The sequence below is a fragment of the Antechinus flavipes genome, chromosome 3 (assembly GCF_016432865.1).
Source record: "Antechinus flavipes isolate AdamAnt ecotype Samford, QLD, Australia chromosome 3, AdamAnt_v2, whole genome shotgun sequence".
Classification (NCBI taxonomy): Eukaryota; Metazoa; Chordata; class Mammalia; order Dasyuromorphia; family Dasyuridae; genus Antechinus; species Antechinus flavipes.
In genome coordinates this window covers 426,531,549-426,550,272 of record NC_067400.1, presented here as the reverse complement: position 1 = coordinate 426,550,272, position 18,724 = coordinate 426,531,549, and the positions used below count along the sequence as shown (strand labels likewise).

At 33.8% G+C, this 18,724-nt stretch overlaps 1 protein-coding gene and 1 pseudogene across 2 annotated transcripts in view; both read right to left on the bottom strand.

Annotated features, from left to right (window-relative positions):
• Positions 1 to 18,724, bottom strand: part of LOC127554588 (sodium channel protein type 1 subunit alpha-like) — a 205,395-nt gene that overhangs the window by 60,627 nt on the left and 126,044 nt on the right. For both annotated transcript variants that reach the window (XM_051986234.1, XM_051986233.1), the window contains one exon: positions 11,610 to 12,092. In XM_051986234.1, coding sequence (XP_051842194.1) covers positions 11,610 to 12,092 — 483 coding nt within the window. The remainder of the gene's footprint in view (positions 1 to 11,609; positions 12,093 to 18,724) is intronic.
• LOC127554590 (60S ribosomal protein L18-like) lies at positions 6,893 to 10,624 on the bottom strand (annotated as a pseudogene).

Genomic DNA, 18,724 nt, shown 5'->3' with positions numbered 1-18,724 from the left:
GACATATTGACACATCTTCTCTTTACATAAATTATCCTTCAGTCAGCAGATTTTGTATGTTATCAGGACTGTACTAAAATTTGACTTGAAAATGGAACTTGTTCTCTGGTGGCAAATTCAAGTTTTTGAGATTGCAACTGGAAAAAAAAAAACAACTATGACAGTGTAAAATACCTCTTCTTACTTCTCTTGTCATATGTCAGTTTTGATATAATTTATATAATATATATATATATATATACATATATATATATAATGATTGAGAATTTTCAAAATATTTGGAAAAAAATGAACGTGAAAGATTATTTCCTGGGAGACACTTAGATGGAATGTACCTATAGAAATGGACAGAATTGTTCAACTGAAAGGATGAAACAGGAAAGTCAATCTTTCTTTATATAAACTCAACATATATTATTAAATGCTGACTGACTTATATGTACAGACCCTATACCTATTCCTCACTGTGTTCAAAACATTATGCTAGGCCAGAAAGATATCCAAAATTTTGATAATGGTTAGTCTATGCCCTTAGGATGCTGACAGTTTAGTAAAGGCTAAGACACAAACAAAGATAATTAGTATATACAGTATCACCCAATATATGCATTAAAGTATTACAAATCAAAGAGCTATGTGAGAACTTAGATCAATAACCTGCCACAGTCAGCTAGATTTTAGATATCCCCTTCTCCTCTAGGGTATTTTAGTTTTGGCTGCGGGATAGTAGGAAAGCATGTTCCTCTGTGGCAGAGTTTAAAGGCCCAAGACTTGGACAGGGATCACATTTCAATAGCAATTTAAAGTTTTACAATACTCTTCTCTCTTCTCCCCATTCTACATAAAAATCTAATTTCATCTTCAGAACAATCCTTAGAGATAGAAGCTTTTACTCTTATTTTACAAATTAGGAATCTGAGGCTCTGAGATGAGTGACTTTCCCAGGCTCACATAGTTCATATGTGTGAGTGGGATAGGATTTGAACACATATCATCTTTTTTTTTTTTTTTGATATAAATAATAGCTTTTTTTCAAAATACACATACAAGTAATTTTCAATATTCACCCTTGCAAAATCTTGTTGAATACAGATCTTTATTGACCCCAAGACTTCCAACTATTTTATACTATCTCTCAGAATGGCTTCCAGCACTCAATTAGAAAGGAGACTGAGCTTTTCTGATATTTAAAAAAAAATAATGATTATGTATTTATTTTTAATATTCTTTTAATTTTTTCAAATTCTGAATTTTCTCACTAGTCCCCCTCCCCCACTAAGAAGGTAAGCAATATAACTATCAATTATAATTGTAAATAACAGCTGAGATAGCTTAGTACTCTTCAGATATGACAATAATACTGGCCATAATACAACAGCCAGAGACAATACTTTTGAGACAGGAGAGATAGAACAGATCTTGTTAAGTGCTTTTGACAGCAATGCAACTACTATCCCATTCAATGATAAGGGAATATTTAGTTTCTTATGTATATAGTTTTTTTTTTAATCTGAGTTGAGTGAATGTGATGAGAAATCTATTCAGGCTCAAAAAAATGAGCAAACTACTCACCATATTTCAGATTAATTTAGATTCGAATCCCAAAGGAATCTTCAGGGTCATCCTGTATCTAAAGTTTTGGGGCAAACATATGGGTTAATTCCTTTTTATTCTTAATGAATTGAGCAATACTAATACAAAAATTGAGAATAGCTCCATCTGATTGGAGGTTGGTTCCTCTTCTCCATTTCTCAGGTTTCAAAAAACAGAACCAGAATAGATTTTTAAAAATTGAGCAAATTTTATCAAGGGTTCAAATTTCTCAGACTGATTTTCATGGCTTTCCAAAAACCTGACTCAAATCTAACTATTTAATCTCATTTTCTCTCCAGTCAGGAAGAGCCTAATTTAAATCTAGCCTCAGATAGCCATTAGCTAAGGCACTCAACCTCTGTTTTGCTTTTCTACACTATAAAATGCCAATAATAATAGAGCCTGCTTTCCATGGTTGTTGTGAGGACAAAATGAGATAATATTTGTAAAGTTCTTTGCAAACCTTAAAATGCTATATATAAATGCTAGCTAATATCATATTGTTCAAAGTAAATCATCCCATCTATGCAGAGAAGTCTTCCCAAAGTCTCAGCAACCAGGTTATTTAAAAATGTACAATAACTTTCTTTGGATCTTGCTTTGTTTTTATTTTTATTTTTTTTCAGTTATCAAAGAACAGTTATCCGTGTTCTTTGAAAAGATTTGTTGTTTCATGTTCAGCGCAAAAGGAAGAAGCAAGAGAAAGAGAGCTGTGGATGGTATAAATAGTACTGTTATGTTCTTCTCCTTTAGAAGACTGGAATTTAGAATACCCAGAAGGACCAAGCCATATCAATTGATGTAGTGACTTTTATTTTACTCATAAGAAAAGAAAATAAGATAAGATGAACAATTTTATTTGAAAATAAAATTATCTGCTTGCAATTAATGTTTTAAGCTGTATTTGCATAGATAGGAGAAAAAATAATTATTATCAAATAAATTTCATTGTCAATTGAAATGCCTGGACTTTTTAGTTTAAAAAAAAATTAGAATTATAAAAAAGAATGAGCAAGATTTTTCATATGAATTTCACATTTGTCTTCTATCTTACTCTGAACTATCAATGAAGGCTCTTTTTGACTTTGCTTCATTAAAGTCCCACCTAGTACCACATCTTTTACTGGGATTCCTTAATTCCCAGTACCTTCCCTTTGTTAATAATTTCCTATTAATCCTGCTTGTAATTTACATATTTGTTTGCATGGTGTCTTCTTCTTTACATTGTAAGTTCCCTGAGAGGACTATCCTCCCTTTTTTTTTTTTTTTTTTTTTTTTTTAAATTCCAGTGCTTAGTACAGTGGCAGTAGGTACTTAATAAATGTTCATTGACTGATTAACTAACCAAGCTATGAAAATGGTCTGTCACTGACTGAAAGTAGAGAAATAAAAACAATAACAATAGCAACAAAACGCTATTTTGAGAAAGAGCTGTTCATAGCTTAAGATAAAGAAAGGTATATTATTTGTACTTAAGTTAATTTTGTTTTTGTATAATTGGTTCCATACATATTAGTAAGTGAAATTAACTGATTTGTGTTTAGATAGAATACTAAGTTCTTAGTTATACCTGAAGAGATGGAAAACAGTGAAGCAAAAACCTTTTTATTGAGTTGAAATAAAATTGTCACTAAAAGTTTCACTTTTTTGAATTGTTAGTTTTTTTCCTATTTGTTTCACTTAGGTAAACTTTTTGTTAATTTGATAAAATAGTTTTTTAATTAATCTAATTGTTTTCATGCTGCTTACTTTTGATCTCAACAATTATAATAAGAAAGTAACTTCACTGTTTTGTCAGTCTTTAGTTAAGATTTATATCAGTTGTAGAAAAGTTCTAGTCGGCAGTTCCCAGAAACTGGCCCATTTGAAAATAGGTATCTGCATATAGCCTTTAGCATTACTGTATAAATATTTGTGATAGCTTGATTTAATAAGTAAACTTTCTGAAGCAAAGATACCACATTACATCTATGGATTATACTTGACTTCATTCCCTGTGGACTTTCAACAAGCATACAATGATAACAACTGATGCATTGAGTTATTGAATTATTTCTCTTGAATAAATTTGTTTACATTTGATTCTGAAAAATAAAAGTTGTCTACTCTAGTAGATAATTTTGACCTCAAGGTGGATGCAAGATAATTTCACTCAACAATACTTAAACAACAAAAGTTTTCCCTATTCTCTCAACAGACATATGCTTTTATTCTAAAGCCAATGTTTTGGCTAGGCTGGGTAGTATATGCATGAAATTCCTGCTGCAAGGCTGGGGGGGGGGTTGATTTTTAAATTCATGATTTTGGAGCTGCAATGAACTAAAGATGATTCATGTTCTGTACTGTCTGGTTCCAATATGGCATGTCCCTAGGGCCAGGGGTCTGCCAGGTGGCTTAAGGAGGGAGGAATCAATCTAGGAGCAAAAGGGAGCAAGTTAAAGCTTCAGTGTTGATCTGATAATGAATGGACACTGCACCTCTACCTTGGATAATTTTTTTTTTTTACTGTGAGTTAAACTAGAAACATAGTAAGAGAAAATATAATGAACATAAAACTGAAAAAATTAAAGCATTCTAAATGGTTCAGTATTTATTCATGATATGGTTTCAGGTTGGTTTAAAACATTAACAAAAACTTAAGCATATCATCGTAGGAATACTTTAAAGCTTTGTATACTCTAATCTAAAAATGTGTTGGTATTTATATATTATAAATTAATGAGATTCACTAAAATTTATAAAACATTAATATTAATTTTATTATGTCCAATGTAAACCAGTAAATAATTCATTCTAGTGCATATGTGTACATATTAAAAATTAAAATCAATTCTGAAATTGTAATAAAATATCAAAAGAAAGGATATTAAGATTTATACTTATACAGAGACTTTCAACTAATAAACTAATGTATTATTGACTTACTAATCTAAAGATGATCTCTGTGAGAACAAGAAACAATATTTCTGCCAAGTTTTTTTTTTTTATTTCTAGGTTAACTTCACTATATTACTGATATTAGTAAGTTATTCAGTTCATTTTGATGGGATGATGTGATCCAGATGGATTATTTCATTGGTATTACCAGGATGGTGATTTCCTTCAGTCATGCAGATGGACAACTTGTCAATAATTTACATTCTTAGAGATGTATCTAGGCCACAGAGAAATTAAACTAAATATTTTGGCAGTTATGCAATATGTGTCAAAGGGAGAACTAAAATCTAAGACTTCCTGACTGTAATACCAAATTAATTCTTTATTTTATTCAGTTTATACCCTAGCGTTAACTATGAATTCACCTGGGAGAAAATTCTAGTCTGAGGGATTTATATGAGTCTCATTTTTGATGACTTCTTTACCCTAGAGAATAATTTATGATTAGAGATACAGAGTCAAAGCTTTCCATTCTTACTACATTTGAGCAGTGGAAATTGCTGTCCTTTGTATTCCAATTGATGCTCAACCAAGTTCAGTTCTCCGCTACAATATTCTTTCAGTCTTCAATGAGGCTTCCTTGAGAGTGTGTGGTTCAAAACTAACCGGTATATACTGCTTATTTAATGTATTGGATTTATTTTTGCTCTGTGCCAGGCAGACCTCCATGATCTAAGTCCCATTCTAATATATAATTTGACCACATAAGATGTTCTTGTCATCTGTCTTGCTACCACTGCCCTTTTACCACCTGGATTAGTGACCCTTTGATGCAATACAGGTCCTATCTTCATACTTGGAATCGATCATTTAACTTTGGGATTGACCCTGGGAAAGAATTGTTCTGGTTGTGGATTGGAAGTTAGGCCCCAGACTTAGCCTCATTTCATACAGATATTCCACCAAGAACGCAGCCAGCATAAATACTTCATTATCTGCTCTGATGCTACATTACTATTTCAAAATTTTCTATCTTTTCCTCAGGGAATAATATCAATATTAACACTGCTCCTAGAAAAAACACGGCAATCTCCTGCCCCAAAACTCTTCTCAGAATCCTTGTGACTGAGAATTTGGGTCTGGGATCCTTTCCCTATCCATTTTCCCCATTTCCAATATACATGATATGCCAGTTCCTCCTGGATCTTTAGTTAACCCTCTTTTCTTCATCCCCTTTTCACTGGAGAGGCGGCAGAGTGTTGTGGAAAATACTGGAAGATCTGGCTTTAAATCCTGTCTTTGATGTTTATTACTCATATGTCCAGGCCTTAGTTTTCTCATCTATAAAGTAGTCTCTGAGGTTTCTTTCAATTCTAAACCTATGATTCCTCTGCAGCCTTTGTTCTATTGTTGACAAATTAATCTTCATATTTAGACCTCTTTCTCTCATGCTCTTTCATGTTGCAATCATAAAAATATAGATCTTCATAGAAAATACCAAAATCATTTCCAGCATTAGGTATACCTTACCTCATCATAATGAGCCAAGAGGAACAGGAGGAGTGAAATATTCTTTTTGTTTATCCTTAACATTTCCACAGCTTCCTCTACCACTTTCAATCAATGACCTTTTTTTCCTTGAGCGTCTCTTTATCTGGTTGTAGTACTTTAATCTAGATTTTATGGAGTAGCTAGATATCAGTGGATAGAGTGACAGGCCTGGAGTCTGGAAGACTCATCTTCCTGAGTTAAAATCTGGTTTCAGATACTTCCTAAATGTATGACTCTGGGCAAATCACTTAACCCTATTTGCCTTAGTGCCTCATCTATAAAGTAAACTTGATGGCGGGACTCCTGAAGCTGTCCTCTGACTTCATCCCCAAGAATTTTTGGGAAACTCTTGAGAAACTCTCCTTGAACTCAGAAACTCTCCACTAGGACAGGCCTGCCTCAGGAAATCAAAATAAAGTGGTTTCATTCTATTATCTTGGTGGGACTAGCTATACCCTCTATTGAGTTGAGTCCAGGACCATTCCTACTTAGCCTGAACTTAAGTGGTTTCATTTAGCTGGAGATCTAGATTTGATATTTCTATGGAACTCTATTGAGCTGAAAATTGGCTCAGGACCACTCCCAGTAAGTGGTCTCATTCAACCAGAAATCTAGGCCTGGGGGCAGTGACAACATTGGAAGTAATTTCTTTCAATTGAAACTTCAGTCTCAGATTTCCTATTTAAAGATGCTTATTTAAAGGGCAATTTGGAGGCTCATTTCTTTGCAGAGGCCCAAAGGAGGAGGACCATGTCTTGTCAAGGAACTTCTCTCTCTCTCTCTCTCTCTCTCTCTCTCTCTCTCTCTCTCTCTCTCTCTCTCTCTCTCTCTCTCTCTCTCTCTGTCTCTGTCTCTTCTTAGCATAGCTTCCTGCCAGGACCCTGCCCACTGTGAAGAGACTCCCTCTTCTCAGAATTCATACCCCTCTTTATTTCTCTGCCAGGATTTCTCTATACTCCTGTATATCTCTCTGCCAGGACTCTGTCACTTGGAAGTCAGTCTTCCTAGCAAAAGCTGACTTTTCAGTGCCAACAATAAACTTCTTTTGCCAGTCTGATTTTTGGGTCTGTGAATCTTTATGAAGGACCTGTACCGATCAGAAGGGGTTCCCACAACTCTCTGACCTGTGCCTAACCTCATCAAACTGGAGAAGGAGATGGCAAACTACTTCAGTATCTTAACCAAGAAAATTCCAAATGCATTTACAAAGAGATGAACATGGTTGAAAAAAGACTCAACAACAAAAAAATAGGGCCTGTTGACTAGTTTTTATCATCCCTTAGGTTATTTCCTCCTTTTTTTCCTCAAGTAGTTGAGTACTAGGTTGATTCTTTTCCTCTCTATACCAACCTTTATGTTGGAGTTTTTTATTGACATGCTGATATCTTTCCAAATACCCTTGCTTCCCAGGTCACCAACCTTCTCAAATTTTATGATCTTAATTCTACAGTCTCAAGCAGTGATGATCAGGCCTTTGATTGTTATCATTCACAAATGTTCTTCTGTCACAATCTCTAACTATAATTCTTCTATCTGACCAAAAGTTTCTATCCTTTAAGTTCCTTCTAAAACTTACTCTCCAAAATCTTAACCATTTGGTTATACCTGTTCAGCTTTACACTGTATTATACCTCTTGTCTCATTGTCCCATTGCAACTCATACCTTTCCTAAATTCCAGGTCTGATTATTCCCATGATCTTTATTCTTTTTGTTGTTGTCTTCCAAAAATCTTTTTGCAGTCTGAGCTAGCACAGTGGCCCCAGACATTCTTGAATTTTTTGCCCTTGAAAACCACATAGGGTTTGGTGTGGCTGTGGGGAGGGCTAGGTGCCTTCTCAAAATATCTGCATAATTAGTAGCCTTTCTGTGTACCAGACATTAGGACAGTGCCCTGATCTGTGGGTGAGGTCTTGGCCAGCCAGTCAAAGATGAGGATCTTCCCACCAACCTTGAGGATTCGCTGAGCATTTCTAGTAAAAGCTTAGGGATATCCTGGATCCTCATATCATCTGTCACAGTCCCAACAACTATGGCTGTTTTTTTTTTTTTTCTTCTGGGTGGCTTCATTTTCCTGATCATTCAGGACAAGAACAGGGGTCTGAGTAGGGTGTGAGGCAATTGGTCTGGCATTTTCATGAACAGCCTTTTCCAGGACAATCTCATTGAAAATTGAGTTAGTGCTGTGGCACAGCTTTAGCAACAGCTGCAGGTAAATATCCTGACTCTTGGGCTCCTTAGAACAGATTTTCTGGTCTTTGTGGTGAATGTCAACTCCCCTGTTAGTTCCCTCTTGAACTCCACCCAGGAAAACCATGATCTGCTTTCTATATATTTCTATGTGCTCATGCTGCTAGGGAAGTCATACAACTGCCTTGAGTTAGTTTACTGAATTTGTGTTATCTAATTTTATATAGGCTGTTACTGCTGCACACCAGTTCTTTTACTCTTTCTTGAATTATTTCATAAAGTCCAACCAATAGCATCTGTTCCAAAATTTCTATTTTCTCCTAAAGCCATTTTTAATACTTCTCTCTTCACCTTTCCCTTCCTCCTTCTCAGTACAACAGTGAAAAAATTTGAAATTCTAATAAACTTCTTCTCAATTCATACATCTATTCACCCAAACACCATCTTCATTGTCTCCTTTGTGCTAGTCTTGGATGATAATGTGATCTCGTGAGTGGCACATTTCTCTTGTCAGCATGCCCTTTTCACTTATTCTTTTTCTTTCCATAATATTATTATTTTTTTCTTATTCACTGCCCCTTTCTTGGTGCTTACAAATATGTCCTGATCCCCCCTATGTTTAAGAAACTTTGACTTGTATCAACTATTTTTCAAGTCATTATCCAGTATCTTTCCCCTGTTTCATAGCCAAATTCTTATTTTTAAAATTGTCTATATTCATTACCAATTACATTAAGAAATATTACAGGTTTTGCAATATGACATTTCTATTTTCAAACTCCAAACTCAAATTCTTATTGATAGTTTTATAGTATGATTTAGGGAATACTGAAAGCTTCTCCAACTTTAGCACATCTCCTATATTGGCTTGAATTTTTTTCACTTCCCCAAGAAGAGGAGGGTTAGATTAGGATGCTGACAGGGAGCAAAAACAATTATTTTTATGTCAGTCATGACTATTTCTGGCTTCCTTGTTTGATAGTTGAAAACTATTGTTGCGAAATAAAAAGTTATTATTATTTAAGAGAGAGAAAGGAAGAGTGGGGGGAGAACAGGGGTAGAGTGTTAGCCACTCCTCTCAATCTCTTCCTTCTTCCCATATATTTCTCTTCCCCAACTTTCCACTCTGAATATTATCAAGACATAATAGAACTACTCTCAGGTCTTGTTGGAGTCCATCTATGGATGTTGAAGAAGATAGGGTTCAGAGGAAAATGTGTCATATCTCCATATTCAAATGTAAGTAATTCATACTTATTTGTTCCTTTATTATTCTTCATTCATTTTTGCCTTTTGGTGTTTCTCTTTACTTTTGTGTTTCAATTTCAGAGTTTTTCCACAATTCTTGTCTTTTCATCAGGACTGCTTAGAAATCATCTATTTTATAAAGAGTACATTTACCATCTTTGTCTCTCCCCGCCGCCCATAGCATTATACTCATTTTTGGGGAGTAAATTATTCTTGGCTATAAGTCTATATCCTTTGCCTTTTGGATATTAAATTCAAAGTTTTCTGTTCCTTTGTAATGATGGCTGCTAAATCATGTACAATCCTTAGTATGGCTCCTTGTTACTTGAATTCTTCATTTTTGGCTGTTTGTATTATATTTTTTTTGGACCTGGAAGCTCTGGATTTTGGCTATGATACTTCTGGAAGTTTCTTTGAGTAGGTGACTGGAATATAGTAATTTTTTTTTTTAAAGCTTAACCAAGTAATATTCAATATCTATCAGCTTTCATTAAATATTAAAAATGACTCTGAAGAATCAGACATCAACTGGATCATGAAAAAATTATCACATTCATTTTAGTAGAAGTTCTTACCCAATTTTAAATTGAAGGATAATTCAAAACATACTAGTGTTATGCCACAGTTCTCTTTTCCCTCAGTTTCCCTAATTATCAGTCCTGTCTCAGTTTCCCTAATTGTTCTGCCTCTGTTTATAATTGTTCTGCTCAGTCCTGGGAAACCACCCCTCCCTCTTTATCAGAATATTTGATAAGGATAAAAGATCTTTTGTTTTAAAATATCAGAATGCCTCTCCCCATCCCAAGCTATCAGAATATCAGACACTATCTTATCAAGATGTCTCTCCCCATCTCTGGGATTCCTCCCCCCATTATATCATCCCATCTCCAATGGCTCACCCAACCCTGTCAGAGTCCTGTTCCCACTCTCAGCACCATGACTCTGCCTCTGCCTCAGTCTGTCCCCTGAATCTGAGCCACATGTACATAGATCATTGAGAACTCACATTGTTTGCTGGATTCTAGGAGCCGATAGTCTCATTCAGCCCTGGAACCAAACCATGGATCCATTTGGTCCCAGTAAATCTCTCCCTTTTAAATAAATTATTAAATGCTCTCTAACTTCTATCTTGTCTCAGTTTCTCTGGCATTACATTAGCTCCCACTGTAAATTGGTAAAGTCTATGACAACGTCATGGAACCAAAGTCTTGGAAAGAGGTAAATCTAGGAAGATACACAGATTTTTCAATCTGGAAACCTTTAAAAATTATTGCCTAAATATTTGCTGTTGTTCTGTCTAGCACATGAAGATTTGAAGAGACAGCTACTATCATGGTTTTTCCTTACTTCTCCTTTGTAGTCTCCTCAATGAACTAAAAATTGTAGGGGGAGGGAACTAGGTTAGCAGCTCCCATACTTACTGATTTTCCCTGATTAAGAATCAATCATATATGAATAAAATATAAAAAAGTAATTCTTCCACAACAAAATACAAAATTGCCTCATATGTATAATTTGTAAATAATGAGAATATCATATTCCTATTTTACCTTTTATGAATGTTTATTAAATGCAAATGTATCTATTTTGATATTCAATCCAAATCTAAATTTTAGAACAAATAGAAAATCTTTTGGAAAAAAGTCCCCTAGATGATCTTTTGTCTCCCTGTTCCTGTACTTCTTAGCAAGCTCCTTACAATATAACCATGAAAAAAAAAGCTAGCCCTTTTTTGGGTCTTGTTGTACAGACCAAGGAGTAAATACATTTTAAATATGTTGTTGAATATCATGTTAGTTCCATGATTCCAAGTATATCATTGTCATCTTTATCTGACAAATATATATTATTCTATTTTAGGTGACAAATAAAAATGGGTGTCATTTGACATCTTTACTTAAGTATATCTGACTTTTAATTGACCTTTTATATAATCAATAATAACATTTAAACCATATATTATGCTATTTGGTTTGGAAAAGCACAGCCACTGCCCTTTTCATTTTTTTTTTCACTGTTTTTATATTCTTTTCACTAGACAAAATTAGAAAGATTGATATGAGGCTATCTTCCATGAACATTTCTTATCATGGATACACATGACATCATGTAGACACATGTACCTATACCTATCTGGATCTATAAGACTTACTTCTTTGCTTTCTTCCAGATCTGATTCGCTGCTGAAGTCTTCTGTGTTTAAATTTTCAAAGTCAGATTCTCCAACAGCAATTGGTACTGTTACTGTGAGGCTGGGGTTATTTATGAATGACATGTAATCACTTTCATCAATTATGTATTTCTCCACACTGCTGCCTGTCCCTATTCCACTTGTAGTCCCATTGGCATCTTTCAGATAATCAAGATCTTTTCCTGCTTCTGTTGTGTGATTGGACATGCAGCTATCTTTCTTGTTATTCAGATCATCAAGTGGTTTGATTTCATCTAAAACCTTCTGTTTTCTGACAAAGGCCTGTTGAATGAATTCATATATTTTCCTTTTCACATAAGCTACGCCTCGATGCATTCGATCCACAGCAATCTGGAGATTGTTCATTTCATTATCATCATCTGTAGCAGCAAGGTTGTCTGCACTAAATGAACTCAGGAGTAAGGCCAGAAACAGATTCAATACCTTTAAAAGATAACAAATACATAAATTACAACTCTTCAAGGTAAAGAAAAATAAATTATGACTATATGTTTTGAAAAATGAGGCAGAAATTACTGCTACTAATAAGTATCTCAATGTAAAGTGGATAGTGCAAATATTATCATTTTGTTTTTATAAATGAGAAAACTGAGGTTTAGAGAGATTAGTGGATGTTTTTTTATATACACGCAGATGAGAAAGCCAGAGCCAGAAATTGAAAAACATTTTTTCTCTTTTAGTATATAACTTTCCCTTCCCCTAGCAAAAAATCTCAACAATTGAACAAAACGCATCATAATTTACTTGAAAGAGTAGTGGGTTGAGTAGTATAAGTCCTGAATATTAGTTCTGATTCCAAATAATGATTTGTGAGACCTTTGGTACTTGATGGATTTGTGATATACTGATTTTATTACTCTGGATCAGGTGGCTAGTGATTCACACTTGTAATTTTTTAATTGATTTTTTTTCCTTTCCTTTACCTGTGATTTAAGCTGTGTAAGGGATTCATGGTGAGGAACTTTCTTCTATCAATGTATAGAAGTCATGGCTAATATCTTCTGCTCCTTTATTTTTAAAATTTAATTTTTTTTTTCTTTTTGAAATCTTTCTCTCTTTGAGATCTATTGAAACTTAATCATGTGTGCCCTTAAAATTGTTTTGCCTTTAACACAGATTTATTCTGCCTGTACTTGAAACTGTTCTTCCTGACTTCATCTTCTTAAATGCCATTTTGATTTCTTTAATTCTTGTATTAAGCAAGGAGCTGCTGAAGTCCAAATTTGATGGTTTCATTGCCATTGATGACTATAGATTGATATAAAATTAGTAAACAAATCTATACATTTTTATTTCTATTTGGAATCCACATTCCAATTTTACTTTTTCACATGCCCAGGATGGTAAAATTATCATAAATTATACTGGTATATATATATTATATATATTTGAATGTGTGTATTTATATCTTTCTCTCTGCACTTAATTGTAGCCTTCATGGTGGGGGGGGAGAGAGAAAATAAAAGTAAAAACCATACAGCAGAGAACAAAAGAGAACCTACAAGAAGCAAAGAAAAGCTGGACATCTTTGAAAACAATGTATAGTATTTATTACATGTTTTCTTTAATTAGAAATTTATTGCTTTATATTGAATACTTTCTCATGTTCTGCTATATATATGGAAATATTCTTATTTTGTACTTAAGTTTAAAATAAATTTAAAAGCTAAAAAAATTATATCATGGAACATTATCTCAGAGCAAACTGTTGCCCACAAGTACTTATTAACACTGATCCATTAACAATTTAAAATAAGAATTTTCATAGATTTCACCAGACCAAATAATCTCCAAGTTACCTAGAATGAAGAGCTTCCAAAATAGAGGCCTAGCAAAAGAAGCCAAAATTGTGTGGGTAGAGGATGAGGGTCTCATGGTCTTGTACTGGTATTGACTTAGAATGCTCTTACTAACTCTACAGAAAATGAATTTACATCCTAATATAGAAGGGACCCTGAAACTTTAAAACTCCTTGAAGGAGAAAATCTTCAACTCTACCTCAATGAGAGACCCCATCCAAGGGAAATAAGACAAATAGTTTCATTCTGTTATCTAGGTGGGGATGGGTCAGTCCTTAGCAAAATAATTCCAACCCTATTCAATTAAAGAAACTCATCCAATTCTATTCAAATTCCAGCTCAAGTGGAAACCCAGCTTGTAGAGGAGCCAACTTGGGACTCCACCCACTAGCCCCAACTGGATCAGACTGCTCAGGCTGTCCCAACCCCCACCAAGACACCCAATATAACACCTTCCTTCAACAAAAGTCTTTTGCAAATGGATGTAGGTAGCTCCCTTTGCTGCCAGGATCTTCTGTCCACTGAGAACTGCATTCTCAGTGCAAAACTCCATTTTCCATAGATCTGCCACTATAGAAGTCAGTCTCTTGGTAAACTGATTTCTATCTAACAATAAACTTTCATTTTGCAACTAATAATTTGGGAATGAGTGAATTCTTTCACTCCTAAAACCTGCGGCCAATTTAAAGGGGATTCTTAACAACTCTCTTATAACTGCTAATCTAGACCACTCAAATAGCATCACTAATACTTTTATTCAGCTACAGAAAGGGTGCCATCTATGCCACAATCTATAGAATAGAAAACATAAAAGAAGAAGACAGAATATTAATTTATCCCAAGATTCTTTATCTGAACTTTATCAAGATAAGAAAAATGAGTTGTTAATACTTATATTTGTATAATTCTATAAGGTTTATAAAGTGCTTTCCATAAAAGAAGAAATGAGAATGTAATATAAATTTCAAAGTTTGAAGGTATCTTGTTATGACTCCAGCAGCAACCTCAACCCACTAAAAGAAGAAGCCCCTAGGGAAGCTCTTGGAGTTATCCTGTCAGATAAAAACCAGCAGTGGCAATCCAAAGTCTCTTTTGCAGGAACTAGGGAGTTACTAGCATGAATTGGCGCCAGTTCCCAGTTTCAGATTTCTTATTCACTTTTACCTATCCAAGGTCCAATTTGATCCAGATAAGACCACTGTAAGAAGTGACTTGATCTAAGAAAAGTACTTCACCTCTTTCAAGGCTCCAGCAAGATTAATCCAACTTCAACAGAGCTCCAAAAGACTGAATCTATTTCTGACTTCTTTCCTTTAGTATTATAAACATGACCTCTAAATAAAACTGGCTTTCTTTATTATCATATTGTGTGCTTCATTACAATAGATCTCAAAGGCCACCAAGTGAAAATCATATATGAATATACCTAAGAAGCAGTCATGTAGTCTTTATTTAAGGACTTCCATTAAAGAAGAAACCCTCTATTTTCAAAGGAAATCCATTCTATTTTTGAATAATTCATTTTGTAGAAATATTTTCCAAATGTAAACCTAAATTTTTCTTTTCAACTTCCATATATTTTGCTTAAATCTATCCTCTGGAACTAATCAGAACAATTCTGATCTGTTTTTTCCCATGACAGCTCTTCAAATGCTTCAAGTTTTTCAATGCAGCTATTGTGTTATCCCTAAGTCTTCTTCTTTTCAGGCAAAATATTCCCATTCCATCAAACATTCTCATTTGGCATAAATTCAAGGCCATTCACCATTTGGGGTATCCTCTTTTAAATGCTTTTCAATTTATTCATGTCCTCCCTAAATTGTCAGTTAGTCAACAAACACTCACTAAGTATTGAATGTTTCAGGCACTGTGCTATGGACTGGGAAATCAAAGAAAGGAATAAACAGTTCCTTTGCTTAAGAGATTTACATCCGTTAATATAGGTAAATGCAATATAAATTCAGAGTAGATGGAAGTTTATCACAATGAGTAGGATACTAGGCACTGTCTGGGGTTAACATTTTTCAGTGTATTAAAAGATACCAGAGAAACAAAGACATAAAAGGAAGGAGGGAGAAAACTTCAGGCAATGGGGACAACCAGTGAATAGACACTGAAATGGTGAATGAAGTATTATATGTAAGGAATACCAAATGGGTCAGTATAGTTTGATGGGAGAATGTGCAAACAGAATTGAAGTATATATAAGAAGTCTAAAAATGTAAGAGGCCACATTGTGACAAATCTTAGATATAGATTGACAACTTAATATTTGGTTACAGAAGTAACTGGGGAACCACTGACTATTGTTGAATAGTGATTGGTTTGTGTAGGAGACAAAATGAAGTTGTAAATAGGATAATGGACTTGGAGTCAGGAAGATCTGAGTTCAATTCCTGTGTCAACACTTGGAAGCTATATGAAGCGGGCAAGTAACTTATTACTGCTGTACCTCAGTTCTTTATATGTAAAATGAATGTAGTACTCAAAAGTCTCTAATATCCCTTTTGGCTCTAACTCTATGACTATGGGGGAGGATTAACATGATCAGATCTATACTGCATTTTATTATTATTTTCAATAATAACTTTTTATTTTCAAGATACATGCAAAGATAGTTTTCAACCATTCACCCTTGCAAAATTTTGTGTCCCAAATTTTTCTCCCTCTCTTCCCCTGATCCCTCTCCCCTAGACATCAAGTAATCCAGTATATGTTAAACATGTGTAATTCCTCTATACATATTTCCATATATATATATCATACTGCATAAAAAAATAAACAGATCTATACTTTAGAAAAGTCATTTTGTAATCTTGATGAAAAGAGCAAATCTGAGTAGAAGCTTTGAAATGCAAAGAGAAGTAAACATGAGTTTACATATAAGAGTCTAACTAAGAATAAAGTGTTTATATTGTAATATGGGAAATGATACATGTGTCCCCTCAGATCTCATGATAATATAGTCATGAATTATGAGAAAATTTAATAAGATAAACACTAAGGGGGTGGTTTTGTTATGTTTTAATAAAAAAAGGAAAAGATGAGGAAGAATGAGGATAATCAGCTCAAATAATCATAATTTGTAAGTAGATAACAATGAAAACAAGGAAAAATGGATAAAGAAATGTGGAAACACTTGTATCATGTTTTTGTTTGAAATGGTCAAAGGAGGGAAACACATATTTAGGTACATGAATATATTTAATTCAATAGGGAAACAGAAAAGAAAGGAAGAATAAAGAAATGGCTATTTATATAGCACCTACTGTATTCCAGGCACTATGCTAAGCACTTTAAAAGCAAAACAAATTTCTCATTTGAGCCTCATAACAATTCTGTGAGAAAGGTGATATTATTATTCCCACTTTACATTTGAGGAAACTGAGGTAAACTGAAGTCAAATTACTTGCCCAGGGTCACATAGGTAATGTGTCTAAAGCCTAATTTGGACTCAGGTCCTTTCTGACTCCAAGACTAGCACTTCATTCACTATACTACTTTGCTCTCTCAAATGTAACAAAATCTATTATATTGGAGTTGAAACATTTAAGAACTCTGATTCTGATTGGATTCAATGACTAACATCAATTCCAAAAGTCTGATGAAACATGTTATAAAAGAGTAAGGGACTTAGAATACAGAACATAACATACATTTTTGGATATGACCAATATGAGAATTTGTTATGCTTGAACATGTTATGTAGTTATGTTTTTTCTATTTTTCAGTGGGAGAGGATGATGGAAGAAAAGAAAAATTCATATCTGTTAATTGATTAAAATTAAATAAAACGATTAGAGGAGAAAGTAGATGTGATTAAGGGGGGAAATCTTCAGATAAGAGAACATGGAATAAAGGGCTTTTTTTTTTTGTAAAGGAACATCATCCCTCACTCCCTGTGGTATTTTATTTTTTTCCAATTACATATAAAAATAATTTTCAACATGAATTTTTATAAGTTTTTTTTTTAGCTCTGATTTTTTTCTCCTTTCCCCTTCTCCTCAACAGTAAGCAATCTAATATAGGTTTTTTATGTAACATCATATTAAATATATTTCCACTTTAGTTATGTTGTGAAAGAAGAATCAGAATAAAAGGGAAAAAGAAAAAAACAACAACAAAAAGTTGAAAATAGTATGCTTCAATATGTATTCAGATTCCATAGTTCTTTCTCTGGATGTGGATAGCATTTTCCCTCAGGAGTCTTTAAGAAACTGTCTTAAATCATTGTGTTCCTGAGATTAGCTAAGTCTGTCAAAGTTGATCATCATCCAATATTGTGTTACTATGTACAATGTTGTCCTGGTTTTTCTCACTTCACTCAGCATCAGTTTATGTTAAGCCTTTCACATTTTTTTCTCCCGAAATTAGCTTGTATATCATTTCTTATAGCACAATAGCATTCCATTACAGTATTGTACCCTAATTTGGTTAGCCAGTTTCCCAATTGATGGCCAACCCTTCAATTTCCAAATCTTTGCTGCCACAAAAAGAGCTTCTATAAATTTTTGTATATGTTGGTCCTTTCCTCATTTTCTTATGATCTTTTTAGGGTATGGAACTAGTAGTGATATTACTGAATCAAAAGGTATGCACAATTGTAGAGCCTTTTGGGCATACTTCCAAATTGTTCTGCAGAATGGTAGGACTACTTATGACTTCCACCAACCATACATTAGTGTTTCATTTTTTAATACATCTTCTCCAACATTTAAAATTTTTCCTTATCTGTGATATTAGCCATTGTGATATGTTTGAGGTGAGATCCAGTTATTTTAATTTGTATTCCTCTACTCATTAGTGACTTAGATCCAGTTATTTTAATTTGTATTCCTCTATTCATTAGTGACTTAGATATTTTTCATATGATTCTAGGTAGCTTTAATTTTTTCATTTGAAAAATACATATTTATTTCCATTGACCATTTATCAATTGGAGGGAAGGGACAATTTTTTGCTTGAGACAGATGTAGAGGAGAAATTAGAGAAAGACCACTCAGCAATGTGACAGGCATTCTAGCTGCCTCTGGGATTTAGAGTCAAGAAAACTATCTATGTCTGTCTCAGACATATTAGCTGCGTGATCCTGGACAAGTTACTTAATCTCTCCTTTTCTCATCAGTAAAAGGGGGATAATAATAGTAGCTGTCTCACAGTGTTGTGAGGATCAAATGAATTGACATATGTAAAATGTTTTGTAAACTTAAAGCACTATCTAAGTACTAGATATAATTGATTATAGTCATGTGATAT